Here is a 27,830-nt window from a genome sequence, read left to right as displayed (position 1 = left end):
TTAGCAACATGACTAAAGGGGAGCTTTAAATTATGCTTGAAGAGCAAATATTGAAAAGCAAAATTGAGCAAATATGACTCAAACATGCGTCCACTGCTAATATCAGCTGGCAACGGAGGTTCTTAGGCCCCCTGAACTTGCGCTCGACGCTACATACCACCCACCCCGCCTGGACGTCGTAACGCCAGGACAGGATGCACCCCTTCGCTAAGAGCGCTACCCGCCCGTCCAACACGTTGCATCCAACGGTGTCAGATTGACGGACGCCCATAGTATAGACAAAAGGACTACAGTTTAAAATATGGTAACATATTTTCATATGTTCCGTATTCTAAAGCTGCGCCTGCAAAGGCCTAGTAATGCATGGTTTTATCTCCCATGAGGTGGTGTTCACGGTCTTATGCCGCGGAATCCTTGTAACTAATTTTATCAAATAAAAACCAAAAGGATTCCCACCGAATACTAGTCAGTGTATAGTCATATTTACTCTCGCGTTGGAAATTTTTCGCAACACTAATTAAAATAGAAAATCTTGATCTAGAAACATGTCTGGTACATTAATATCTAACGGGGTAATATTTCACTACACAAAGGTATGCAGGTGAATGAATGATTATGTGAAAGAGTTCGTGATGCTGAAGTGCGAATGATGAGTGTTTAGGGTCGAGAACCGTGAATGCGATAGAATGAATTTCAAGTTCGAAAGGGGAGCTTTAAACTATGCTTGAAGAGCAAATACTAAAAAGCAAAATTGGGCAACTATGACGTAAAACATGGTGCACTGCTAATATCAGCTGGCAACGGAGGTTCTTAGGCCCCCTGAACTTGCGCTCGACGCTACATACCACCCACCCCGCCTGGACGTCGTAACGCCAGGACAGGATGCACCCCTTCGCTAAGAGCGCTACCCGCCCGTCCAACACGTTGCATCCAACGGTGTCAGATTGACGGACGCCCCTAGTATAGACAAAAGGACTACAGTTTAGAATATGGTAACATATTTTCATATGTTCCATATTCTAAAGCTGCGCCTGCAAAGGCCTAGTAATGCATGGGTTTATCTCCCATGAGATGGTGTTTCACGGTCTTATGCCGCGGAATCCTTGTAACTAATTTTATTAAATAAATAATACATTGGATTGAATTTAAAAACCAAAAGGATTCCCACCGAATACTAGTCAGTGCATTGTCATAGTTACCCTCGCGTTGTAAATTTTTCGCAACACTAATAATTCTGAAAGTCTTACCCCCCTGTGGGGGCCAGCCCATATACTAAACTGATGCCAATTTCACCGGAATTTCATCGGAAAAACGTTTCATTTTCAAGAGCGATTTCGTTATCAAAGTATGTAGTTGGAATAATTAACAGTATTCATGCTTATTACTTTGATATTGAAATCCGCTCATCGCGAAATAAATTCTTGTACATATAAAAAAGAAAATGTATTGTGAAGTCGGAGGGTCATCCGACTTCTCTACATTTTTAAACTCGAAATCTATATATGTAAATATGTACAAGAAAACCCTATCCTGAGCTAAGGCATAAAATACACCAAAAAACAATTTGCACGATTATCATTGTATAAAATAATACAGTGATATTCGTGGGTCACTATGCTCGCTCAAAAAATAAAAATTACAACCAATTCCCGTGTCGCTACGGACCATTCGTCCTACGACATGATGGGAATCGGAGGAACTTTAAAGCATGCGACTCACCGATCGTTGACTTGTACCACTGCACTCGCCACGCATTTTAGATTGATCCATAATTGATCCATAGTTCGTCTGTTGGCTCGTCAAAGTAACGGTACCTCCACTGGCAAAGCACTCATCTGAAAGCATAAAAATCACGATTCTTGAACGATATATGTTTTATCTCAATTTGTTGTAATTAATATGCTAGTACATAGAAAAATTCAAAAATATGCATGCAAAACTATATAGGAATAACTACACCATAAAACACGGTAAAACACATGCAAATACATCCCAAAACACATGACGATCAAAACCATAGAACACCATAAAATATTTGCAAAATTATAGTAAAACACATAGGGTACCACTCCATAAAACCCACTAATAAATCCGTATAAATATTCCAAAACACATAGGGTACCACTCCATAAAACCCACTAATAAATCCGTATAAATATTCCAAAACACATAGGGTACCACTCCATAAAACCCACTAATAAATCCGTAAAAATATGCCAAAGCACATAGGGAACCACACCATAAAACACAATAAAGCACATGCAGGTACATGGGGTACCACACCATACGACACAGTAATGCACTTGTATAAAAATGTCAAAACACATGGGTGACCACACCATAAAACGCACTAATGTATCCGTATAAATATTCCAAAACACATGGGAAACACCATAGGTAACACATGTAGTAACACACTAATAAATCCATGCACGAATATCGATGGTATCAACCCGTACCGGTACATGTCTGACAGATCGATCCGTATCCTTCAGCGGTTGCGATAAGACTGACTAGATTTGCCCCTTCTCCAGGTCGCGCTTGTACCGGCGCGCGGCGCGCGCAATCAAGCATGACGTTCCGCTTCACCGGTTCCGGTTGAAATATTTGTTAATATTTGTTTAATTATTATTTTATATTTTACAATTATTTATTAATCAAATTATTGTTAAATCTATTTAAATTATTTATTTCTTTACATTTCTGCGTGGGTAGGTATATTGCAAAATTTTGATTGATTATTCTATTAAAATTTATTTAATAATATTTTTAATTTTATAATTGTTTATTAATCAAATTATTGTTATATTTATTTAAATTGTTTTTTTCTTTAATTTTCGCGTGGGTATAATTCAAAATTTTGTTTGATTATTCTTTTTAAATTTATTTAATTAATATTTTTAATTTTACAATTATTTGTTAATTAAATTATTGTTATATCTATTGAAATTTATTATTTTTATAACTTTTATACGTGGATATCCAGTAAATTTGTTTGAATTATTTAATTTTTATACAATGTTAAGAAGTGATTATTGTGTTTTAATATACATTTGATTTTTATCAAATAGTCATTAAGCGTTATACAATAATAACAATTATAAATACTCTTCGGTTCTTTAATTAACATGGTCAAGCACTTTAGAAGAAAGTTTTTTATTTCGTTGTTCGTTTTTGAATTTGCGGGTATATTCGCGCTTTATGAATACAGCGACACGAGGTGATGAAGAATGAAAACCAAAGCAGTCGCCGTTTCGGATAATCGATCGGTAAGTCGTCGAGTAATTTCAGCCGTTTTTAAATAGATGACGTAACGGTTGAATTTTTAATTAATTTAAAAAATATGTAATTTCGCAATTTGTATGCATTAGAAAGTTTGAATAAACATAAAATGAAAGGTATGGTTGTTTATTTGTTTAACATGCTTTCTGATCGCGGATAAACATGTATAACATCAGAATAATGTATAATAAAAGGTTCGTAACTCGCAAATAGAGTTAATAAACTTGGGCAGAAATATTTAAAAAGCCGCCAATTTCTAGAAATGATACTTCGTTAACACTTTATTGATCTTCAACTTTACTATTTTGACTTTCCAAAACATACATCTGTAAATTTAAGCAATCTGTTTTAATAGTTTTCAATGGAAGTAAAGTTTTCTCAGTCATTTCAAGAGCGTCTTCGTCAATAATCCATGGGAAATCTTCGCAATATGGATTTTCATTTAGAGCTACATGTGCAGTTTCATATGTTTTTATTTCAATGGAAAAGGTTGAATCTTCTGGTAATGGTTTTAAATATGCCTCACACATAGAAAGCTTTAAACAGATTGTTCTGAGAGCTTCTTCTGTTTTCAAGTAATATGGATCTTTCCTATACAAAATATAGAATTACATTATGGTATCCTCTTTCTGTTAATAAATTGTTAATTAAAATACATACTCTGTGCTATTTGCTTGCAATTTAACAAGATCAAAAACAAACTTCTCGATTGGTTGCTTATTTTTGTTATAAAAAACAAGGTACACTGCCTTTACACTGTTTTCATCTTCTTTTATTAATTCTCTTATTGCATTTAGAACATTTTTCAAGTATTCATTAAGTTCTGGATGCTCAGATACGTATACTGTGATACTATATATTTTCTTCTTCGTAAAGATTTCCTTGGGATATAAATTTCTAAAGAATAAGATGTGATTGAATGCTACTTCCAGAAACTCCAATAGAATATCATTGCAAACTATAAATAAAATTTATAGTATCTATTCATTATTCATTATCTTTTTCAATTCATATCCTATAAGTGACACTTACCTATTTTATCTTCAGACATGTTTTCCAAATATATATATGTATTAGATTATGATAATATGAACATGGTACATCCTGAAAAATTACTCATCTTTAATGAGTCCTTTGCATGATAATAAATTAAATAATATTAAAAAAATATATATTTCTAAAATAGGTATACATCAATTAAAAAGTACATTATATACTTTCAATGAAAAAATGATCCTTCTGTTTTAATAAATGCTATTATAAAATATGAAAGAATAAAAGTTTTAATAAGTTTAAAGACTTATTTAGCGATTGATTTGACGCGCGCCTTGGGTTAAAGCCGATTGCATATGGCGATCAGTGTACATCAAACGGTTAGAGTGTTTTGATAGTACTTTTTTACCTGTTTACGAGAGGTATTGATAGATACCTGTAATCAGTATAATTCGCAAATGTGATAAGGTCCCGTTACTTTCGAATAATGGTATAGGGAAAGAATAGAACGTTGCAACGTTTACTGCGGCGTTTTCAATAACCTCAACAGTCGAGAACGAACGATTGTTTCGAGTAAGTATACAACCTTTCGATATTTCAATTATCCAAGATTTCTTGTCTGTCAGATAATTGTTGTTAATTAAATCTGTCACTTATGTTTATCATTATATTGTTATTATCGATCATAAAATTGTACTGAAATCGATTGACCAATGTGCCACTTTCGTTTCATTTTTATTTCGCGATTGGAGTTGTGACTTTCTCATGGCGCGAAATAAAACATGCAATCACTAGTACGAAAATCATTGGTATATTTAATGGAACTTTTAACAAAATTTTGTGCGGAAGATATTGCTTTTAATAAAAATAAGGAACTTTTGTTGTTTCTCATTTATTTAATTTATTACTACTAGTCTAAAATATCTGTATATAACCGGAAAAAAATTTAACAAATTGAAAATATTACGATTTTATTTAATTTCATTGTGTACACGTACTTGCTTCAGTTTGATTATTAACAATGTATTTATTAAACATTTCAGATAGAAATGCCACCAACAAAAAAGACTGATTTAGATAAATTGGCATGGGTTTGGATAGAAAGCGTGGAGTTAGAACAAATTGAAAGGATACACTTGGAGACTGCTTATAGAATAGGTTTAAAAGCATGTAAAAATTGCAAGTAAGTTTTGTATTAATCAAAAACATAATTTTCCATTATGTCTCTGGTATTCTAACATAGATGTATCTTCTTCAGACGCAATTGTACAAATAATCCTCAATGTTTAACTGGACTGGGGGAAGAGAAATATATAAAATCACAACCAGCAGAAGTAATGTCCTTAGAAAGTTCTCTGTCTGAATTACGAGACCCTACACAATATGTTGGCTTAAAGAATCTAGGTGCTACTTGTTATGTTAACAGTTTAATTCAAATGTGGTTTCACAATGAAGATATGAGGTAGATATTCAATGCTGTTACTAATACTTATTTTCAATTTAATTTTTACACAAGCATACTTAAGGGATGAAATTTAATTTTGTAGAAGGATAATATACAAATGGAGCATCACAGATGATCTAGAAGAAACGGAAGCTTTGGCTCAAGCTAAGAAGGCGGGAGTACCATTCCACCCTGTGACGGCAGTTGGACAGTTGCAATACATATTTGCAATGATGCAATTCGGAAATCGACGTCTACTCGATCCAATGAATCTAGCTATTGCGTTGTCATTGGATACTAGAACTCAACAGGATGCACAGGAATTCTCCAAGCTACTTCTCTGCCATATCGAAGGGAAATTGCAGCAAACCGCAGAACTGAAGCAGATGCTGCAGAGGCTGACTCAAGGAAAATACAGCTATATCAATTGGTGGGTTTTCTGAAGTGGAAAACAAATGAGAATTGTCCTAAACGATGATGATGCTGATGATCTTGACGATGAGAACATGGTAGGACACGTTGCTCGCTGCGGTGACTGGTGCGATCAACTGATCTGACCGAGAGAAATACATTCTATCTGAATAACCGCAATGTTTGTGTTTGATGCAGCTGCTCGAAATGCGGTACCGAATACCCAACCTCTACTACATTCTACGAATTGGATCTGCAGCTTGCAGCCACCTTGAAAGAGGCGATAGAGAAATACTTGTCTGTGGAACAACTGACCGGACCGAATCAGTATCATTGCGTTACGTGCAACGATAAGAAGGATGCGCGTCGATTCATACGTTTGGAATCTCTTCCGGAAACATTGAACATACAGTTGATGCGTTTTGTGTTCCATAGGTACACTCTTTATTTTCTTCCTCTTTATTCTATTATATTACCTATTAGATTGTACATCAGTACTATGTATTGTTTGCCATGGCAGAGATTCTGGACAGAAAAGAAAGCTGAACTCTTTTATACAATTTCCGGAAGATCTCGATATGTCTGAATACGTGAGGTGTCCACCGCAAACACATTTGTACAGCCTAGTCGCGGTTTTGAGTCATAAAGGCCCGTCTGCGCATTCGGGTCACTACATTGCTAATATATGTAATTCAAACGGAGAATGGTATCAGTTTAGCGACGATAAAGTTGAGAAAATGCAGAATAAGAGAATCGAGGATGGTGTTAATGGTGAGTAAACATTTTACAATCACTTTTTATTTATTAGCATTAATTAAACGTTCTTCGATATATGCAATTAAACCTGATTTGTTACAGACACTGCAAAAGTTATAAAACGGGGACGTATACCGAAGGGTTTTCTTTCTTCCAATACCGCGTACATGTTGGTTTATAAAAGAGTCACTTCCGAATGGAGAGCAAATAACGTTAAAAGAAATAGGAAGAAATTAGAAGCGGAGACTAACAGTAATAACGACACGATAAGCGAAGGGAAAGGAAAAGATGAACCAAGTTCTAGTTCCGAATCGAGTGGCTCCGAACAAGTACTGAAATTCGACGTGGAAAACAAATTAGAAGAAAAAACTTCAGAACCATCCACCGAAAAGGATCAGATAATTTTAGCGACAGTGGACTGTACTTTCGACGAACCAAATGGCAAACATTACGAGTCTGATAACAAAGAAAACCAACATGAAATACAACCGAAGAAATCGTTCACAAAAGGTGGAAGGATAGACTATAAACGATTAAACGGTGCTGCTCATAGAGCCATGAGTTGCGGTGAACGTGATTTCTACGAAGAGGTAAGTTCTCCTTTTTCCTATTCTTACACTATCATTCTACGATCATGTTTTAAACTGTTTTCCAGATGGAGTTTGATAATTGGGAAGTGAGTGTTACGTTGCGTGATTTGGTGAGGCAAGAGAACGTGAAATACGAGTTAAGTCTTCTAGCTATTCAACAAGAAAAAGTACGTATCCGAATGAAGCTTGAAATGCTATGCGTTAATTAAAAATTATTCTAAAAAGCGTTTTCTTTTATTCAGCAAAAAGAAGTTGAAGATCAGAACATAAAGAGGCAACTGGTCATAGATGTATATGATATTATCGCAAACGCGGTCACCTGGGACAAGTGTCAATGGATCCCAAACGATTGGTTGTCGAAGTGGCTGAATGGACACTCGTCCATCGATGGAGTACCACCGATCGACAATTCAACCTTGATGTGTTCGCATTTTCGATTGGATCCTTTGAAGGTGAACCGTGCTAAATGCATGCCAGTAACAGCCGCGAATTTGCTTTACGACAAATATCGCGGAGGGCCACGATTGGATGAAACTTCTTTTTGCGAAGTATGCGTAAGACGTCGATACAAGTTGCTGCGTTTTAAAATGTCCCTTGAACGCGACTATAAAGAAGTCAGTGAACTTGTACGGAACTTTAAGGAGCCGTGAGTATTTATCATTGCTTCTACTTGAAACAATTATGTTGCGTTAATTAAAAAATATAATCGTTGTGATTAAAGGATGGAGAATAGCTACATAGTAGGCGCTGATTCGTTAAAGAATTGGCGAAGACTGGCAATGGAGAAATTCATGGACAGTATGGAACAAGAAATAGAATACGAAGAGTGTCAGGATCGGAATGGTCCTCCGCAAGTCAGTAAAAGTACAAGCAAGGAAAACGACAGATTGAAGGAAACAGGGGAGGGTGAAGAGAACGAGGTTATTATTTATTTTAACGAAGATTTACTTTGCGAACATAATTCCCTGAAGACGCCGGACTCGTCGAGAAAGATAGTACCCCGTGAAGCTTGGACGATTCTTAGGAAATACTTTCCAGAGTCCAAGGAATACTCAGTTGGTTCTTTGTCGTGTTCGATATGCGAGGTATGTTCAATGGTACAGATTTAAACAAGAAAGTATCCAATTTTTATACGGCTAACGTTATTTTATGGTGTAGGAAAAAATGGAGAACGCGCAGAAGGCAAAGAAGGATGACAAGATAAAAGCGAAGCAGCAGAAGGACGAGCTGAACGAGTTGTATCATGGTAGAAACAGGAGTGAGATATTGAAATGCAAAGACCCTGAAAAAGTATTTTACATCGTGGAAAAAAGTTTCTTGGACAGCTGGCGTTCCTTCGTTCGGTAAGTCAAATTCACAAACAATATTTGAAAAATTCATACCGTATCGAGCCATGAAGATTTATTATTTTTTGCATAATTCTATATAGTTACACTAGATGGCTCTAATTGTGACTTTATTGATACATTGCTTATTCTTTTTTTTAAATTAACACCTCAAATGATTTAATAATATATTAGGGGTTATTGTTCTATTTTGAAAGACAGAAACTTATTCGTTGTTAAGTTGAAAAAAATATCCAAATCTTAGATTATTAGCGAGGGTAGAAAAGTAAGCGAGTAAAGTGTAGGAGAAATCGGAAAAGAGTAGGAGGGACGAGGGAGAGACGTTAGGGGCGCATTAACGAGCTTTTCCTAATTATGAGAAAAAACTGGACTGCGCGATTAAGGGCTGCGCTAGCCTGCCCCATCCTCACGTGGATGGTGGGCCAGGAGCAGCGTGGAAAACTAATTGAAACCGCTTAACGACCCGCCGGCAAATGATACATCAGCCTCGAGGAAAGCATCCCCGCCGTCTTAATACCGTTTCGCCTTATTCGAGGCTCATCGGTCGCGCCGCAATTTCGTCTTCTCCTATCCCTCTTCGACCCCGTTTTCCTTCATCATTCTGGAACCGCGTTTTCCGAGCTGGACTTCGCGTCTTCGTTCTCCTAATTGCCCGTTCGAACGAAGATCGAGGACTTTTACTCTGCCTTCAATGATTTATCGCCTTTTCTTCTCGGGTGTTCCTATGTATCTGAAGCAATACGACTTCGAAACAAATTGAAATGATTTTTCCAAGAAACTAAACCACACGCCACCTGTTTTCCCGTATTTAGTTAAATTAAACCTACCCCGGAATTGAAGTTAAATCTTTCCAACAACGGTGCAAAAGAAAAAAAGGCTTTTAATACCCGGACAGATACGCGGGCTGATTATATGCTTCCTCCTGGATGCTCAAGATTGACGGATTCAAATTTGCCGGGGCTTAAGTCGAGCGGGTTCCACGGTTTACGGACAGCCGGCTAAACTAGGATCAACCCTTTGCGCGGATTACAGCGTGTGTCATGTCACGCTTGATTTCGCCCTCGACCAAAGGGGTGTGAAAACCTGAAACAAGTGGTCTTTAGGCTTTGGACAATTCTGCCCTTCTTAGTTAACATGTCCCATCCACCGCTTTTTTCATTTTTCCAAGGTACACATATTTTGAAAATATTCAGGATTCGTGAAATGTTTGTCCCCGTTTCATTGTGGGAACATCACCCTTGACCGAGGTAGGGAAAGGTGAAAAATATTTTTCCGAGCAAGTGGCATTGTCTTTGCTCGTGTCTCGCGGTGATTAATTTTTCCGACCCCTTTTTTTTCTCGCCGCAGCGATTATCGGGTTTCATTCATCCTTTTCGGTCTGGCAAATTTATAGAATAATTTGAAATTCTTTCTTCGAGATAGATAGAGAATCAGGTCGTTTGCCAAATGAAAAAATAATTTTCTTCTTTCCGCGTGAAGAGATCGTCATCCAGTTTTCGGTCTCTTTATTAGCAATTAGCAGAGTCGTTAATCGGTCTCGACTCACAGTCAGGAACGTTTTCGCGCCTTCAAGGGGAGGAAACAAATGGTGTCGCGGATTGCAATCTGTTCGAGCTGCCTGCGAACAAAGTCCTGCGCCAATCCGTCAACGTCACCTGGATGGATCTGCGAAAGGATTAGGTATTTGCATAGACGATCGCTCAACTTCTATCGAAAGAAGCGGCGTTTTTTTTATTCCTCTCTTGGACACGTTGGGAATGCTTTTCCTTGTCACGAGGAAGCTTCTTCGCGTTGCAATGCATTTTAGAAACGATGATTTTTATATCTCTCGGGTGGCGGACCATGGAGAGAGTGTCCCAAATGAGATCTTAACTGTTTGAAATCCGAAAGATTTGTATATCGGCTAAAAACCTTCACTCGCGTAAGCATTTGGAGTTTAATAATTATTAATGAGCCTGTTGGCCGAGAGAGCGTGGCTCCGATCTTGTTGACATTGCATTGTAAGCCGCAGACAATGCTCTCGGTGGCTTTCTGAAACGTGTGCCGCGTGGTTGATGAAGGAGCGGAGAGCCGGCGCGAAGGGCTGGCTCCGTAATTAATAACTTGGAATTGATTAAGGTGTCAGATAAGTCTATGGAGCCGTTGCCTCTTTCTCCCTTTCCATGCTCGCCTCTCTTTCCCCATCGAGGTGCGACGCGTTACGATATGATTAATAATTTTGAGATAACGCCGACCGTCGTCCCTTTGCGTCGTTGTCCCTTTGAGAGGGACCGATTTGTGGCCCCACTTACGGCCTCATAAATGACTAATTATTCTCACCGCAACTCCCACCCCTATTCGTTTTATTCGATACAGAATATCGACACGTTGTTTCTTCATCCTTTCAACTTGATAGCGAAACATTTAGAATCTGTCGTACGTTTTTATTAATTGAAAAAAATTCTGGATGGCGTTCGGAGTGATAAACAGAAGCGTTAAAATTCGTAGAAGGTGAAAAGGGGTTTCGTGACCGAAGCCATAAAGATTCACTTCGTTTTCTAAACTCCTCCGTGACAGGTCTGCAAATACCTGGCAGGGGAATAAAAAAGCCGTGAAATTTCCACGCCCATGAATGCAAAACCGATCGAACAACGGTGCCAACTGTGCAACTATGCTTCCATCAATCATTCGCTATATTTTTTTTTCCCCCACCTCCTCTTTGTGTTGTCTAAAAAATTTGAATATAATTGTACGAATGTTCATTTGAAAGTATCTTAATGGAGACTAGCAGTTCATACTGGCCTCTGTAGAATTTCACTTGATTCCGAGGGTGGTGGCGAACAAATTCCGACTATTTTGCGTACATTTGGCAGAGGGGTGCCGTTTGCACGCGACTAGAGGGTGGTAGGTGGATGGGTGGACCACGGAAGGAAAACTATAAATCATTCTACGAGGCGTGCTGTGTCGGAGGTAGAAGGGGGACACAGGGGATCGGTGGGGTAGTCGTGCATCGACTCGCGAAATCCAACTACCCTTAAATAAGTTGATTCATTGCAAGAGGCCTGTGCAAGAACTCGTACAGTCGAAGCAAACCCCTGCTCCTTCGAACCACTCGACTCTCCTCTCTGTCTTTTTCCTGTTTTCTGTCTTAATTTATCTGCTGTGAATTGCGGGGGTGGTAGGAAGCTGCGAAAAATTAGTCAGTGTTTAATATTGATTGACATTGAACTTTGCTTGTATTTTTCCATAAAATTGAGGATGTCAATTACCTCGATAGTAGCAGCACCCTTAGCCAATATGAAACGAGACAGCTTATGGAAGGATATAAACGAATTTCGAACGGGAACGTCGATATTTCATCGGCGGAAACGAGCCTCGGAGACACCCCGTTAAATTTCTTCGACGAGGGGTGACCGATCTCCGGGGGTAAATCTCTCGCGAATTAGCGAAATATCAACGGGCTACCATAAAGAATCGTAATTTCCTTGAAAAGTAGAAATCGAATCGAACGATTAGAAGAATTCAAGAGAATTCGCTAACGATCGAGCGGCCATGTCGTTTGAAACACAAATGCACGCGCACGTACATAAGGAATTCTTCCGGAATCAGGATGTATCTCCCTGGCTCTGTCTCTTTTTCTCCTTCAGCTTTTCCCGTCGGGGGTGGCCAGTGTCTCGGGGGCGGTCATATATCATCCACCCTTGGGGGGTGGCTACGGGGGTGGAGGCAAAAAATCTTGCCGAGCAAAAACTATCATCAGTGCTCGGGCAAAGCGAACTGAACGCCTGCCTCCTCCTCCTCTTCTTCTTCTTCTTGCGCTTTCCGCTTTGCTTCGCGTCCTCTTTCCTTCTTCCTTCCCATACACGTATATATCTACGTGTATATTCTTTGGAAAATTTCAGGAAAACGGATGGGAAGAATTGAAACGTGGCGAGAGAAAGGTCTCGTCTCGCGTTCATTAGCTTTCCCAGGTTTGCTACTGGCAGAGTTTAATGAGGAGAAAGATAAAATGTCTCCTCTCGTTCCTCTGCTTTCCTGAAGAATTTCAATGGAAATTTTCCTCAGCTTCTCGTTACATGAAAATCAGAAGTTTTAGAACAATTATGTTCCTAATTATTTCTTTGTTCACCTTTTGCGTAAAGCTAGGGATCGTGTCGTTTGTCGTTTCGATCGGGACTAATCGAAGATTTTCATTGTCGCGGATGGAAGGCACGTTCGAGTAGGGTCGATGGTTCTCCGCAACGGTGCCAATGTAAATAGACGTGAGCGACTGAGCATGGCGGGCGGTGAAGGTTTTTCGTGGTGTATCGCGGTAGCCGATGGTCACGCCTGGCGTGCAAGCTACGCGTGTTGCTCCCATGATCGGGAACGCTCGATCGGTTTTGAGAAATCGAGCAAAAACTCTCGGCAGCCGGTGCAACGATTCGCCAGTACTGTCGGCCTCTCGCCGCAGCCTCGTTTCGTGAAACAGCTCGGCTGCATCGATATTTTCCTACCTTTCCTCACGTTCCTCGTCTCGCCATTTTTTTTTCTCCACCGATTGTTTCTTCGAGATAATGGGAATAGGAGTTGAAATAATTTTTAACGCGCATTAAATTCTACCGTAATTAAAATAAAATAATTTATCGTTCATCAATGATGCCTAGCTTCGTAGCAAAATCGTGGCTCTCTCCATGGTCCGCCGTCTTAAAATTAAAAAATGCGCGTTTCTTAAAATAATTTAACCACCCCCTTGTCTCATTTGAAAAATCCGTGAAATTATAGAGGATCGCAGAATGGAAGGTACGTAGGTGTTGCTGGTTCGAAGATATCGGCTCGATTTCGATGCGAGCCACGGCTTTCCGCTTCCAGGATCGCGGTCCAAGGGTGGCTGCATACCGTGATCGTCCACGGAATCGGTTTTTACCCGCAGGCAAAAGGCTGCGGCCGATCTTCTTGTTTGCTCAGGGGGACTTGTTGGTCGCGCGAGATATCGTTCTCTGCGGGACCGAGAGAAAAGAGGGCCGGGGACTAAATTTACGCCGGCCAAGTATCGTAGTTGACCGACGGACTGCGGCAGGATGTCGATTATCGACGGTTTTTGCCTCGATTCTCTCCCCGCTATCTTCTTCTATCCTCCGTATTTTTCGACCGAAACGCATAATTAGCTTTCGTTACTCTAGCGCGTATCCCACCGGCTTCCGTTCGCTGACAACCATTTCAACCTCCTCCTCGTCTTTCTTCTCTCAATTCACCTATGCTTACCCTTCAGGAAATTACGAAATAAAGCACGTTTCCCTGGTGCGGTTTGCGTTTTTCAATCGTTCGTTGCAGTTCATTCGAGATAAGATTTCCATTCTTTACTCTCGAATGCGATTCGATGATAAATTCCTGAAGAAGCGCTGTTTAATAACGACGATCGTGAATGGTCGACAAAATACAATAGGAATTCGTTGGAAAATTTAATTACCACTCGGAGTCACGTTAACTGTGCCGCAATTATTCAGCGTACAGACATTCCAAGAAAGTTGGTGGGGCATTTGTCGTCGGAAAAAAGGTGATCTTCGCCTCTTCCTGCCAACAGGTATTTACAAAGTTCGCGTGTAACGAGGTTTCGTTAACGGTACAAGTAAGCAATAATCGGTCGAGTTGCAGTCAACCCACATTCCTCGAGTTATTGGCGAGAGAATCCTCCTCCTCTTCGCTCGAAAGATCCACGAATTCCATACCGAGATTTTCGACTCTGTCCGAGGCGAACGCGAGTGGTAGACCGACCGGCGAGGAAATCTCGATCGCGTTCACTTGATTGAGTCACGTTCGATCGTGATCAATTAATCACGAGTTAGACGCAAAAAGCATTCAAATAGAGCGAACGCAACCTTTCGCCGAGACCTCGAGATAGAAGTGATCTCGAGGCAACGCTCGCGACCTTCGTTAAACGGCTTTACCTTGGCGGGATCAGTGAAACCAACGAAGCTGAAAAGCAGAGCTGAATCGAAGGACCATTGGTGTACGTGCGCGATTCGACGTGGAATGTATGAATGATTGATTTAATCAACTCAGCTTCGTAGCAAAATTCAGGCTCTCTCCATGGTCCGCCGTTCGAAGTTTCTATGGATTTTCCATAGCTACTTCAATCGGAAAAATTCAAAGCCACCGTCGTACAGAATACGCGAAGGTGTAAAAGAGATGCACAGTGTCGCGATCCGGATGACGTTAAAGGCCGAAGGAAATAATAGAAAGCAAAGCGTGATCGCGTCGGCTGGGATAACGAGCCGGATGATTTACAGTTTATCCTTACACCTCCATTTACGAAGGTAGCGGAGAACATTGATCGCTTTAAATTCGCTCTCGTTGATGGAACTGCTCGGTCCATTCGAGAACACCGAGGCTATACGCATCATCATCTCGTGCGGCTCCGTTGTCTTCTCTCCTCTTCTTATTTCCTTCAATGTCCCGCGTATACCGTGCTCCGCAACATTGTGTTTTTCTTCTTCTTCGTCTTTCCTTCCCCCTGCTCTGCTACCCTCGGGCTTTTCGCCTTCCTTTTTCATCGGCCCTGGACACCGCTGGACCTTTTACCACGAACACGTACATCTTCGTGGGCCCCCTCTTCGTAATGATCGCAACGCTTCGATGCACCCGAGCTCCTGGACGAGCTGCATAACCGGGCGATAGGATGCGTCTTGCACCACGTACAAGCATCTTTCCTGGTCGCTCGATTGTTATGTTATAAATTATTATCGCGTTATTACAGCGCCATTGCGTGCTGGTGGTTTCGAAGAACAGAGGACGTTGGTGTTTTTTTTTTTTTTTCATCTTCCCTTTTCTTTTTTCAATCGAAGGAAAAGGGTTTTTGCGGAGAAGTTTGTTTATGGATGGTTAGAGAAGCTGAAGTTTTATGCTTTTTGGAAAAAAAAAAAGGAATCTCTTGAATCGTTCGAGGAAATCGGAATCACGGGTGCAACGCGAACGGGGGACGTTTAGTCAAATAGCATCGGGAGGAGCGGTAAATCAGGGAAAACCTGGGGACAGTCGTGTGTTCCCTTCTTCCTTGGCCGGAAGACAAATGTCAGCTGGTAAGCACGGTCGTAAGAGAAGGATGTTGCCTACGCTTGGCCTCTCTTACACGCGTACACGAGGCACGCTCGGTCTCGCGGCGGTAAATCAAGCCCGGTGATATTAAAAGGCCGCTTATACGCGAAAACAGAAGATTTATTTCTGCTGAAAAGGAGATCCGGCAAGAAATCGGTGTATACGGCCGCCCAATCAATGGACAGGATAGAAAGAAGGACTCGCGAACGAAGGGGAGAGAGATCGATTCGAAAGCAACGAAACCGAGAAGGAAAAAGGAAACTGAGAACGCGAGATGATCGCGAAAGAAGCGTCTGGTCAGCTGAGAAAGTTCGACGTGGGAGAAGCAAAGAAGATTCTTCGGAAATTAGAATCAATTTCTTGCAATCGAGCCTCGAGGATTTCACGAAAGTCGACTGAATTAATTTGTAAAAGTTTCTTTTAGGCTCGAACGAGCTGGCGAGAGGATTCGATAATTGAACGTCTTGCTTTGGATCGTGCATTCAAAGCGTTCTTCTTTTTTTTTTAATTCAACTTTTTGGTTCGACGAGATGTCAGTTAGTTTAACAAGAGAGTTTTTGGCACGTGGACAATTGGCTGAATAAAAATGGAGCGGAGGATGAAAAGATAGGGAGGTTATCGGTGTATCCGCGAGTGAAACGAAGAGGATTCACCCCTGTTTCGCTCGAATAATCGTGTCGTCCTCGTCGAAAGCGGTTTGCTCTAGCTAATATCGAACCACCGCCCACGTTCAAAGGGATGGAACGGTATCGTTGTCCCCTTCGAGGCGATTCTTCTTCGAAACGTGTCATTTTTGACGTCGCTAATGAAAAGATTGCCTTTCTCCGAAGAAACTACATTCCCGTTCCACCTCCTTTATTTCTCGCTCTTCGACACGATTGATATCGCTGAATTTGAATTTCCAATATAATACTCCAGAAAATGATACTTGGTAATGAGCTGCGATCGAAGTGACCGACATAAAAAGAGTATATCGACTGCTTCAATTAAGCTGATATTCAAAGAATAAAACGAGTACCGGGTGATTCGCATACCAGACGAGATGTCGATACGTATCGGATATCCTTGTAATGATTGCGGTTTGTATGATCACTGTGGTCGAGATATCATTATTCAGTACCGCTGCGTAATATCCTGCTCTATGCACGAACGAACCTGGAGACAACGCTGGATGACTTTAATCAACAAGCGGATACCTCATAGTTGCGTGTCTTCAAGAAGAAAACAACATCTTGGATGATGTTCTTTGGACATTGTGCAACGACACAGAACGATTTCAATACACCGTGCACCCAGTTGTATTAACCCTCGCCCGTTACGGCATGGTAAATCGCTTTTCCTTTGATGATGATTACATTTTTCCCGAAATGAAAAAGAAAAAGCTGAATTTCGATCGTTCCGAAGTACACAGGGTAAAGGTAATCGTGGTTCCGAAGCGAATTATCGAGGTATTTCCAAACGATTTCCTCGGACGTCACGAGTGACCCTTTCTCGTAACTACCCCCTTGCATAGCGGTTCTCGACTCCTGTTTTCCTCCTCCTATCTCCTGGGAGCAATAATCCGCCGCGGGCCGGAAAAATTCCGCGACAGAAGTTAAACAAAAGCCTCGAATGAGGAATGAAAAAAAGGAAAAAGAAGGAAAAGAGAATGTATGGAACAGAGAGAGAGAATGTACGTCCTCTCTGGTTCGACTGTAATAAGGGTGACCAATTTTCTCCTCTCATCCCTCCACGTCTCGCTCTGTTCGACTGTTTGAACAAGGCTCATAATTAATACGCATATTCGCTTCTGGAAAACCTGCTCGAGGGTATCCCCGGTTGGGAGACATTTTTTAAATCCTCCATCGCGGATATTTGCTCTTCCTCGGTGTCCTCGCGGTTTGCGAACGCGGTCTGCTTCGTTCTTCCCTTTTTTCATACATCTGACGCTTCTGTTTCATTTTTAGGAGTTGAAAAATTATCATAAATATCGCGGATTATTCTATTTTTAATCGTAAAAATTTTCGGAAGGTATTTGGAAAATTCGTGGTAGATTTTCCATTCGAGTTTCCGTGCGATCGGGTACCTGGCTCGTTTCGCGAGAGATATCTGTCTTTAAGAGCATTATCTGGATGGTGGACGGGTAGGGCGACGGCAAAAACCGTCCGCCCCCTCGTGGTATTTGAAAAATGATGCACAACCCCAATCCCCCGACACATCTCCACCCCCACACCCCTGGAATGTCCCGAAGGAAGCGTTCTCCTCCTCGTCTTCTTTCTGGTCCGCGACCCGAAAGACGTGTCACGGACGAGGTTGCATTATCTGAAACGATTAACTAGCTGACAGTATTACATGAAAAATAATCTTAAAAAATATATTTTTAACCTTTGTTTCAGGTATGCCGAAGTATTTTCGAAAACACCACCGGTTGGTATCCGGAATGCTGTTCTCCTCTGCGAACCGCACAAAGGATTCTTATATTCACCTACCATCACCAGTGATTTGTAAGTTCTACTTTTATTTAATAAAATTACAGAGAAATGGCCCTTTCGTTCGAATCAATTGAAATTTAATTATCATTTGCAAAATTAATTAAATCGAATCAAGTGTATGCGTTTCTTTCTTCAATACTTTATTAGATCTTTCATTTTTCTGAAAGTATATTATAAAGAGAAAACGCGTGCTCTTTGGCCACTGCTTTCTTTCTTTTTCCTTCTAACTTGTGTGACGTGATGGATACACGAAAATGTCAGCAGCACGCCCTCGGGGCCAACGTGGCAATCCACCCTCTGACCATTATGCTAAACCATTGTCCACTATCTGGCTAAGATAGTCCATGGCTTAAGTCGTTCGTCTGGTTCACCCTCAGCTGAGACCGTTAAAAAATCATTTTTACCGTCAATCTTCAATTTTTCATCCCCTCTATTGTTTCTCAGTGAAAACCTTCGACTTACCCTTGCACAAGATATTCGTTTATTAATATTTCTTTTAGAAAATCCTCAAATCCGAATAAAAAGACGCCTGTAAATGGTAATTACATCGAATAGCTTCCGGTTGGAATATCGTGTCTCGCACGAAGGCTGCACGCTTTTTTTTTATCTCCAGTGACGAGGATTTCTCTAATTCCATCCCTTTTTCTCCGACTCTTCTCGATGCATCCACCATTATTCGGGCGTTAGGCAAATACACGAGGAGAGACGACAAGCTCGTCCGCTTCGTTTTTGCCTCGTGAAAATTCAAATGAGACCGCGCGGCATATTGCGCTGAATCGAAATTAATGTCGCGCAACTAATTATCGGTCGGGTCATCATCGTATCCGTATCAACGGGGCCGGACCGGGCTCGTGCTTCGAAACGCGCCTCCATAAATTTCCTGCCCACGTCGTCGGTCTCGTATTCTCGCTAATTTTTTTATTATCCTACACGCGATAATTTCTAATTGAATTCGCTTTCCAACGAGAGTGAAATTCGAGACATGTTGAGAAATTAACTTTCAATATAAATAATTTATATATAATTTTTTTTTCTTAATTTGCCATATTGAAATGGTATCAGGATGTTTCTCGATTCTTTCGCGTGGAAACCGAGTTGTCGTTTGAAGATAATTAAGTGAGAAATTTCACGATTACCCGTGTGTATTCAGCGGGGATTTTTCAAAGCGTTATCGATCATAGCGATGCGAGATTCCGGCGTGGTGCACGAGCTTCAGGAACCATGCCAGGATCGGGTGAACAATTGCAGGGCAAAAAGCTGGAGCCGGTGCGCGGCAAGAAATTTCTAATTTGCGGTATAATTAAGGGAGACGGGACAAAAAGCATCACGGATTCTACACCGTTGTCGGAAAATCGCGAATTCCACCTTGCGAACACGCCCATTGCTCGATCGTACAACCCGTCTCTATGCGCGTTTCATTATCACCGGCCGATTGTTAAGTAAATAATTGATCGAAGACCAGTGAAAATGCTCACGATCTCAAGAATCATGATCGTTCGCGTATTATAAACGTTCAATATTAATTTGTTACAGGTACACCATAGTGACGGCTGAGGAGTGGTCGAGATTAACTCAATTTTACGACGTCGATCATACAATCAGTATCAGGAGGATCAATTCCGATTTTCAAATAGATCCAAGTGAGTAAACACCATCATATTCCGAACGATAAATAATTAACGATCAATTAAACGTATCGGTGATGTTACGACGAAAGGGGATCGCATGTTTTCATGGCTCGTAAATCGATAATAAAAAGCGACGGTATAACGAATCGCGGACGTTAAATCGAAACGATTATAACGTGACGGTTATCGTTGCACATGTGCCATGATAGGCGTATCAATTTCCTGGTGGACTGCAAATCGAAGACGGATCGCGCAATTAACGGCTTTCTCTTTATTCCATCCTGGGACCGTTCGATCTTATCGGCAATTAATTTTCGTACGATTCCAGGGGGGTCATTATGTAAACGATCGTCCCTAAGCGGATCGTTACCATTCGTTCCCCCCTCTCGTGTGTCTGTCTTTTTCTTTTTCCACGCGTGTACCCGATCTAATTATCGGTCTACACAATCTCACGGTTCGCTGAGATTTTTCCCTTTTTATACCATACAACTGGATCTCTCAATACGCCCAAGGATTTATTTGTAACTCAATCGAGCAAGGAACTAGTAATCCATTTCGAGTTACTTCCATTTAACTGCACCTTCGCTTGTGTCAATTGAGATGTAGAACCGAATGCTTTTCCTTATTTTACTGTTTAGAACGAACCGATTACGCGCAGCACTTGATTAGATTGTTAATCGGAAGTCAATTTTAGGATATATTTCTTCGGCGAGAGTGTGCTTGAATAGTGTACATCGTTTCCGAAGTGCACTTTCCCGGTCTCTTCCCCCTGTCTGAATCTAACCCGGGGAATAATGCCAGAAGACATTAGCCGTCGATTTACATAAATACCCCACCCCTGTTTGTTCCGTTGCTTCTCCTCGGTTCGCTTCTCTGGCAGAGCCCAAAGTGTCTCATTATAATTAAGAAGTATCCTGAAAATTAACCGACAGAAAAAGCGAACCGCGGGGAGACGAGTAGGTGGTGCCGGTCCAAATGGCCTTCTAAAAGTTTCTCGCCCTTGATCCCTCGCGATTGGTCCGCCGTTCCTCGGTATAAAAGAAACGGAAAGAAAAAATAAACTGATCTTTCGTTGAAAAAACTTGTTCGATATTTAATTTCGTATCCGCGTTTCGAAAAGTTATCAACCCTTTCCGACGGCGGACCATGGAGAGAGTCACGGAACGTACAAGTTAAGCGATCATTGAACTCTCATCAATCTTTCTATCCCTTGTTTCGCGCATCAATTGAAATCCCGACTAGTCGGATCAGATTTACGTAGCCGGTGAATCGTCCACGCGCAAGACCACTTTGTCGAACGACTGATCCTTGTCGTCGTGTTGGCAGGCAAATTGGGTCCTGAAGGTAGCACCAGGGGGATCTTGCGGACCGATGTTCCAGCAGCTTCTCCTTCGTTGCGTTCAATGTACCGGCGTGTCTCGCGTTACGAGAGATCCCGAGTTCCTCTAAACATCCCATTGTCTTGTCCGTCTCTCGATCGCGACGAGCCGTTGCTTTCCTTTTTTTCATCGCGACATTTGTCAAGGCTCTGCCTCGAGGATCGTTGTCCAGGTCATTTGAATTGCAAAGACCGGCGCGTCGTCTCCGTCTCGGGATATCCAGACGGCCGGATCGTGGATCGCCCAGATGGAGATGTCGTTTAGGGTTCAAACTCGTGCCAGTAGATCTACATCTTCGATCGATCCTTTCTTTTAACTTTTAACGATAACCTGTTCGTTTAATCTTACTCAATTTATGACTGAAACTTAGAATATGAAAATAAAATCCGAGTATCTGAAAACCGGTGGCTCGTTAGCCAGCGATCGTCTTCTGGTTGTCGGCCATTAACCGGGTGCAGTCGTACGAGAAACGTTTCCTTCCCCGCTTTTCCATTCGCAGCGTCGTCATCGTGCCGGTGGGCCGGGTATGCCCGGAGGGTGGTATTCAATCGCGTCACCTCCGGTTCTGTCAACCAAGGCCGACGAACGAGCCAGCTACGCGACCCAGGGTTGTGCCGAGTGATTGATACGAGGTTGGACGGTGGCTAATGTGCCTTCGCGAACGACGAAGAAAGAAACTAGGGAAAGGAGCGCACCCTTCGAGGCTTTAAGAGTGGAACGATCGTCCGGCCGGAGGCTCGTTAGTCAGGGCCGTATCAGTCACCGAAAGCAACCCCCGATTTTTTGCTAAACCAACCGTCTAGAGGTCCCTTCCTTCGCTTTTGTTCCTGCACACGGGTTGGACAGTGTGTGTCCTTAAAACGAGCTAAATTGTCTGTTTGTTCTGGCTTCCGAGTCTCTCGACTGAGAATCCTCTTTCAAATGATACACGACGCGCGTCTCGCAGGACAGATGGATCTTTGCTTGGGAAATTAGCCACGGAAATTGTACTCTGTCAATCTTCGAGGTGTTTTCTTTCCTTCATTTTCCTCTAATCTGACGAGTATCGGACTGTTGAAAGAAAGGATAAAACCGCGATGTCCTCGGAACGGCACTCGTAAATATCGTTTAGACGACAGTGGGTATCACAAATCACACGGGTCGTTCATAGTTACAACTCTGTTGCTTATGTGTGTATCGCAAAACCTAGAGAAACGATAGAGATTGGAAAGGATGGGCGGTCGCCCGTGGTTCCGTCGCAACGTAGAAAATCGAGGTCGTTTTGTAACAGAGACGGAGAGATCTCGAAATTAATATTCGGACGGCGATTTAGATTTAGAACACGAATTTGCTGATTAGTTTCCTACGGTTATGCGGTCGACTCTGCTGCACCGGTCCTTCCATAAATGCTGAGCCTCGAGGGGTTGCTTGCTTGCCCGCCTTTCCAGACTCGAGGTTTAGTCAACCAGAGGGGTAAAGAGGGGCTGTTTCCAACTTACCAGGGGTCAAACGCTTCACGAGGGACATTTGTTAACCTTCCCCTCCATTGCGACAAGTGCGCCGGACACGTCTTAATATATGCATTTGCCGACCAATGAACACGACTTTACGACTTGTTCCCTCGGATCGGTGAACGTCACTTTTGGAAAATGGATTTCTCGTTGCCTCGCTCGTTATTGTCGAATCTTGTTGCTTTCCAAGATTCACAGACAAAAAAAAATAGATTCTCGTACCAAGAGGCAGATGAAGGAAATTAGCGAATTCAAGGAGCGCGGTTTCACGTTTTAGACGGCTCTAACGATGCCCGCCGAAGAAGAAGATCGTCGCCGTAACGATTTCGCTAACGAACGTCTTCGAGCGCCACAACAAAGTCGAAATATAATCCTCTTAGAAGAGAGGAGCTCGTTGCGAGTGTAATCAGGGCTTATAAGCGGGCATTACGCGCGGCTTTCCAGATCCGCAACCGGGACCGCGTGTTCCGTGGAAATCGAAAGGTAACCTCCGTCTAATGGATCCCCGATCGGCCAGTTAATTAAACGTCAGTCGTGGTTTCGAGTTTGTTTAACCGACTGTTGCGTTGAAATCGTCTCTTACACCTTCGAACCCAGCGAGGAACGAAAAAAAGAAAGAAATTCTACAAATAGAACCTTTACGTTTCGTGTGATAAATCTTGAAATCGTATCAGATCTATTGTAAAGGAGAAAAGAAATAAATGTGAATATTTTTTTTCGTTGAACAAACGAAACATCTGTCATATAGGAGGGAAGGTGAAAAATCTTTCATTCTGCCAGCATCTCCCAGGAGAGAAGTGAAAAAGACAAAAGCAGGACAACGATTTTCACGGCCAGCTATCTGAACGATTAAGGCTTCTGTGGATTAACGAAGGATCGTTTCGCTGTCACCCACGTCGGTGACACTGTTGTCGGTAGTAAAGGGAGAAAGGCTCTAAGTGAGCTTTATCCTCGTTTTATCTTGTTTTCCACCACCACCCCTCGAGTTTCTCCTCTAGCAAACGAGAGGAGAGCGGAGGACGAGCATCGGTCATCTAGGCGCTCCATTTAATCCTGTTGGAAAAGAACCCCCCGCTGCGAGGAGACAAGTGTGGGGGATATCCTGTAGGATAAGAGAAGGACCAAGATGAAGGTTGGACCAGAAACCCGACGGGATGTCGCTAATTCGACCCTACGAAACTTGACCTGCTCACGACTTTTCTACTCCACTTCCACTTTAATTTACGACATTATTTTCTACCCCGCCAACTGATGACCACTTTTAATCGTCCGTGGTTAAATACTCTCATTTATTCTGCGATGGTATTCCTTGAATATCGAATCCAAAGACCTTGAGAGAAAATTCTAATTTTCAGAATTTCTCTTCTATCTCGAAATGGCAATTAATTATTTGGAATATAAAAAATCATTATTTACTTCTTATCCGCGATCTCGAACCGGAGGGTAGCTGTTCACAGTCGAGGGGCTGAGAGGCATCAATCTTTCATTCAGGGACGAATTCGAAGTTATGAATGAAAGTCGGCCAGACCTGTTAATATAATATCGTACCGCCTGTCCTTCGCTTAACGTGGTTTCGATTTTGATCGAAGACCCAAGGAATTTTTCCTGGCATGGCTGAACTTTCTGATTTTTCCGACACCTGAGTCGCGCGTGATTCTTTTTTGAAAACGGAAAGGTGTGATATTAGCGGGAAGAAGGAATATTCCGGCGAGTAGAGACGTTCGAAATTACGGTGGAAGAATGGTGTCTGGAAGTGGAAGAAAAGTTCGATTCGTTGTCCCATCGGGGATTTCGGTACGGGCCGTTTCCATGCACGCGATAAAATCCAAAGGAATCAGAGCTCAGCGAGGCAAGGAAACTTCTCCAGTCGATCTTGTCCAAGTTTTTGTCCCCTTTCGACGACCGTTTATGGTTTGACTACCCTCCGATGGCACTTTAGGGAAATACACGAGAAAATCCAAGCTACTGTTCGGCTCTATTCGATGAACCGGTAGAGCCTATTGTGTATTATTAGCCAATAAAACCCACTTTGCTGTTTGCTTCAGACGCTCCTCGAATCTCCTCCACTTTCAGAGAAGATGCATCTCCTCTTTTCAAACTTGTTCGTTACTATCAATTCTGTCGAATTCAATGCGTTTAAAAACAGTCTGAAACTAGTAATTTAATGATTGCGATGTGTTTTTTTTTGAAAATCAAAATTGTTTTGTGGCTCAGAGGAGTCTCAGTTAAAGAACATCGATTGATCCGAAAGGGGTGATTTGCACCGGCGTAACGAGAGGGTGAAAAGACTTCGACAAGGGGGTGCAAGGGTGGTTGTACTGATTCTCAGTCAACCCTACGCATCCCTGATTAGCTCAGCTTCCTCGTGTTTCCGATTAAACTCGATAGCAAACGATCCTATCGTGTGCCCTCGTGCACCGTTCTGTAATTGCTAGTCCAAGGGTGGACATTTGAATTCATTCGGTGTAACTATCCCGTCGTGATTCCAGGAAATGGTTAAACGACGTGGTAAAATAAAATTTAATGATTTTATTCCAAGACGAGGAGAAAAGAGTCTGAGGAAAGTTAATGAAAACTTCTCGCCTCAATCTTATCCTTTTCATCAATTTTAATTTAATTCCGTATTTAATACATTTTACACCGTTCCTTTAAAATCTCAAACTCCAGTGCAACCCTTTCTGACCATCGAAATCCGTCACTGTTCTCGTAGAAGGTGAAATTGATGGTTCGCTAGACAGGTGAGAGAACAGGTAAATCACCTTCGGGCGAATCGTTTGGAACAGTGTTCTTGCCGGATGTTCGCGTGGAACGAGGCGATAGTAAGTTGTAGTTCCGGTAATTAGGGCGGTCGGATCAGAACGGAAGGGGGATGGTGGAAGCGGTGGTGGACATTCGAATTCATTCGGGGTCACGGCGTTCCTATGGGGGTTAGCCGTAGCACAGCTCCCTTTAGCGGAAAACTGTCTGAACATGACGTAACGCTCTTGAAAGCCGCTCGGATAGGAGCTGTTCTCCGGGCGCGGTTTTTGTGCTGTCCGGCCAGCAACAATGGCCGCTTCTTACGCCGCCTCTGGTCACCGTATATTATTAATTACTGTATTAATCTCGCCGGCCGTAAGCAATCTATTATACATAGGATAAGAGCCAGCAACGAGAGTACAGCGTCCTAGTGAAAATACCCTCCCTCCCAACACCCTTAACGTTTCTCTCTGACTTTCTAACTTCGAAGGGGTGTCGATGTAATCTCACCCATACGAGCGTCGAAGGGTGATTCTCGGAAGGGTGTTAAAGGAATCTTGAAATTGGCTCAACCCTTTTCCCCGTGGAAATTCTCGAAATTTTGCTTCGACAGGAAGGTGAACTTACTTCTGTGCGACTGATGGGGTTCGATTTGAAAATTCATAAATTCTTATTTTATTTTTCAGATCTCTGCGCAGCCTGTATGCTCGCCAGGGTGGAGCAAGAGCGTCTGGAGAGTTTGAAGTACGACAGAGCGACGATTTACATAAAGTGCGTGGAGGATACGGAGGAATCGAAGACCGAGTACGAACCCGAGGTGAGCGAGATTTCAAATTGAGATATTAAATCTGAACGGAATTATGATCGCGTCCCGATGAATTACTCGATGCTGAGATCGAACGACAGAGATTTTTGTTAATGGACCAACGTGTCGAGTCATCGGGTGTTCTGAAACCGGTCCTCGGTTTTAGATTGATGCCGGTCGATAAGGAGATTGGTCCCATCTCATTCATTTCATTCTTAATAATCGTCATTACGTTCTCACCTGCTTGCTCTTTTATTAGTTTTCTACAGCTAGAAACATTAGCCAGGAATATTCCTGAATGTTTAATTAAACTTTGTTACGTTAACGCAGATGGCTGCGAAGAGACCGAAAATCGAAAACGCGAGGCCGTCGAGGACCAGGAGGAACCTGAAGGGATCACACGAACTTAAAGTATCGTCGGATATCACTCTAAAGGACCTGAAGCTTATGGTGAGTTTCAATTTTAAATAAAAGGACGAAGAATAAACTGAAGGATTATCTGTTTTCCTTCGTTTTTAACGCGTTTCTCGATCGATCGTAGTTGCTGACAATGACAGTGATCAGAGGATAATTGAAAGAAATTACGCAGGAAGGTTTTACGAGGGTGGTTGGTCGTTTTGGTAGCGCGGAGAAAAGGTTGGCCATCTAAAATCGGACACGAGGATATAGGGTTCGTTCTCGATGGACTAAAGTAGTAAAGCCGTAGTTATGGCTGGTTAGCATATGACCGAGGCTTGCCGGTGTGCTTAAACTATTAAGCGTATTTATATTGCGAGAGGTTCTGGCCATCTCTTTTCTCCCTTCTCGTTTTCTCTTCGGGGCCACCGGCAAAAACTCCAAAGAGCATAAACCTCGCGCTAATAACAGGCCTCCGACTTCTCCACTTCCACTTCGCTCTACTCTGGCTCTTTCATACCGTTTGCTCTTCTCTCCTTTTCTTTTTTCTTTTTTTATTTTCTTATCCTTCGTCTCTCACTTTTTCGTTGAGAAATTTTCGTGTAATTTAGTCGTGCAAAGATTCGAATGAAATTGTATTAGTATCGATAGAACCTCAGATTCGGATAAATGAAATTTTGACCAAGTTTCTTTTCCGAAAAGCGACAATGGAAGAAATCGAAGGGTTAGAAAAAGGGAAGGAACAGACGCTGGTGACACGGAATGTGATAGAAAGTAATATTTACAAGCGTCGATCGGCGTTACGATGATTACGTAAAATCGAACCTCACAGGCTATTGTCCCGATTTGCTTGCTTGCTCGCGACTTGTCCGCATTCGACCATGAAATTCGCAATATTTTTGCGAGACGATAAAAAGTGACGAACTAAGATTTTTCTGAAAGCCGACTATACGAACACCGGTACCCTTCAATCGGAACACTTTCGAACCGTCTAATCTCCGCCTGTTTAAGCTTCTCGGTTAAAGGATCTGGCGATCCTTATTGGAA

General features: G+C 42.0%; 2 protein-coding genes across 4 annotated transcripts in view; one reads left to right on the top strand and one right to left on the bottom strand.

Annotated features, from left to right (window-relative positions):
- Nucleotides 1–3,535: 3,535 nt before the first annotated feature.
- On the bottom strand, nt 3,536–4,804 carry LOC114879948 (mitotic spindle assembly checkpoint protein MAD2B). Of its 2 annotated transcripts, none has more exons than XM_029195392.1 (4): nt 4,712–4,804; nt 4,315–4,386; nt 3,943–4,240; nt 3,536–3,873 (listed from the first exon to the last, which is right to left on the bottom strand). In XM_029195392.1, the coding sequence occupies exons 2-4, from the start codon at nt 4,331–4,333 to the stop codon at nt 3,564–3,566; spliced, it is 627 nt and encodes a 208-aa protein (XP_029051225.1). In that variant the 5' UTR covers nt 4,334–4,386; nt 4,712–4,804; the 3' UTR covers nt 3,536–3,563. The 2 variants fall into 2 exon arrangements, with proteins under 2 accessions (XP_029051225.1, XP_029051224.1); XM_029195391.2 differs by having other exon boundaries at nt 4,685–4,777.
- LOC114879947 (ubiquitin carboxyl-terminal hydrolase 48-like) overlaps nt 4,763–27,830 on the top strand; it is a 39,945-nt gene continuing 16,877 nt past the window's right edge. The window contains exons 1-15 of one of the 2 annotated variants that reach the window (XM_029195389.2): nt 4,763–4,848; nt 5,319–5,458; nt 5,534–5,737; nt 5,823–6,149; nt 6,329–6,565; nt 6,651–6,901; nt 6,989–7,476; nt 7,542–7,643; nt 7,719–8,122; nt 8,198–8,561; nt 8,635–8,819; nt 18,251–18,358; nt 19,880–19,986; nt 26,269–26,399; nt 26,718–26,837. In XM_029195389.2, coding sequence (XP_029051222.2) covers nt 5,325–5,458; nt 5,534–5,737; nt 5,823–6,149; nt 6,329–6,565; nt 6,651–6,901; nt 6,989–7,476; nt 7,542–7,643; nt 7,719–8,122; nt 8,198–8,561; nt 8,635–8,819; nt 18,251–18,358; nt 19,880–19,986; nt 26,269–26,399; nt 26,718–26,837 — 3,162 coding nt within the window. In that variant the 5' untranslated portion in view covers nt 4,763–4,848; nt 5,319–5,324. Of the gene's footprint in view, nt 4,849–5,318; nt 5,459–5,533; nt 5,738–5,822; nt 6,229–6,328; nt 6,566–6,650; nt 6,902–6,988; nt 7,477–7,541; nt 7,644–7,718; nt 8,123–8,197; nt 8,562–8,634; nt 8,820–18,250; nt 18,359–19,879; nt 19,987–26,268; nt 26,400–26,717; nt 26,838–27,830 lie in introns of those variants that run through there. The other variant, XM_029195390.2, reaches the window with a different exon arrangement.

The sequence above is a fragment of the Osmia bicornis genome, chromosome 10 (genome assembly GCF_907164935.1).
Source record: "Osmia bicornis bicornis chromosome 10, iOsmBic2.1, whole genome shotgun sequence".
NCBI classification, from domain to species: domain Eukaryota; kingdom Metazoa; phylum Arthropoda; class Insecta; order Hymenoptera; family Megachilidae; genus Osmia; species Osmia bicornis.
The sequence above is the reverse complement of the archived record's forward strand: the minus strand, read 5'-3'. Positions and strand labels throughout refer to the sequence as shown.

Bases quoted from the DNA above. Each gene is read 5' to 3' on its own strand.
- LOC114879948 (XM_029195392.1), bottom strand. The intron at 3,874-3,942 runs GTATGTATTTTA...TATTTTGTATAG, and splicing joins TTGCAAGCAAATAGCACAGA to GAAAGATCCATATTACTTGA.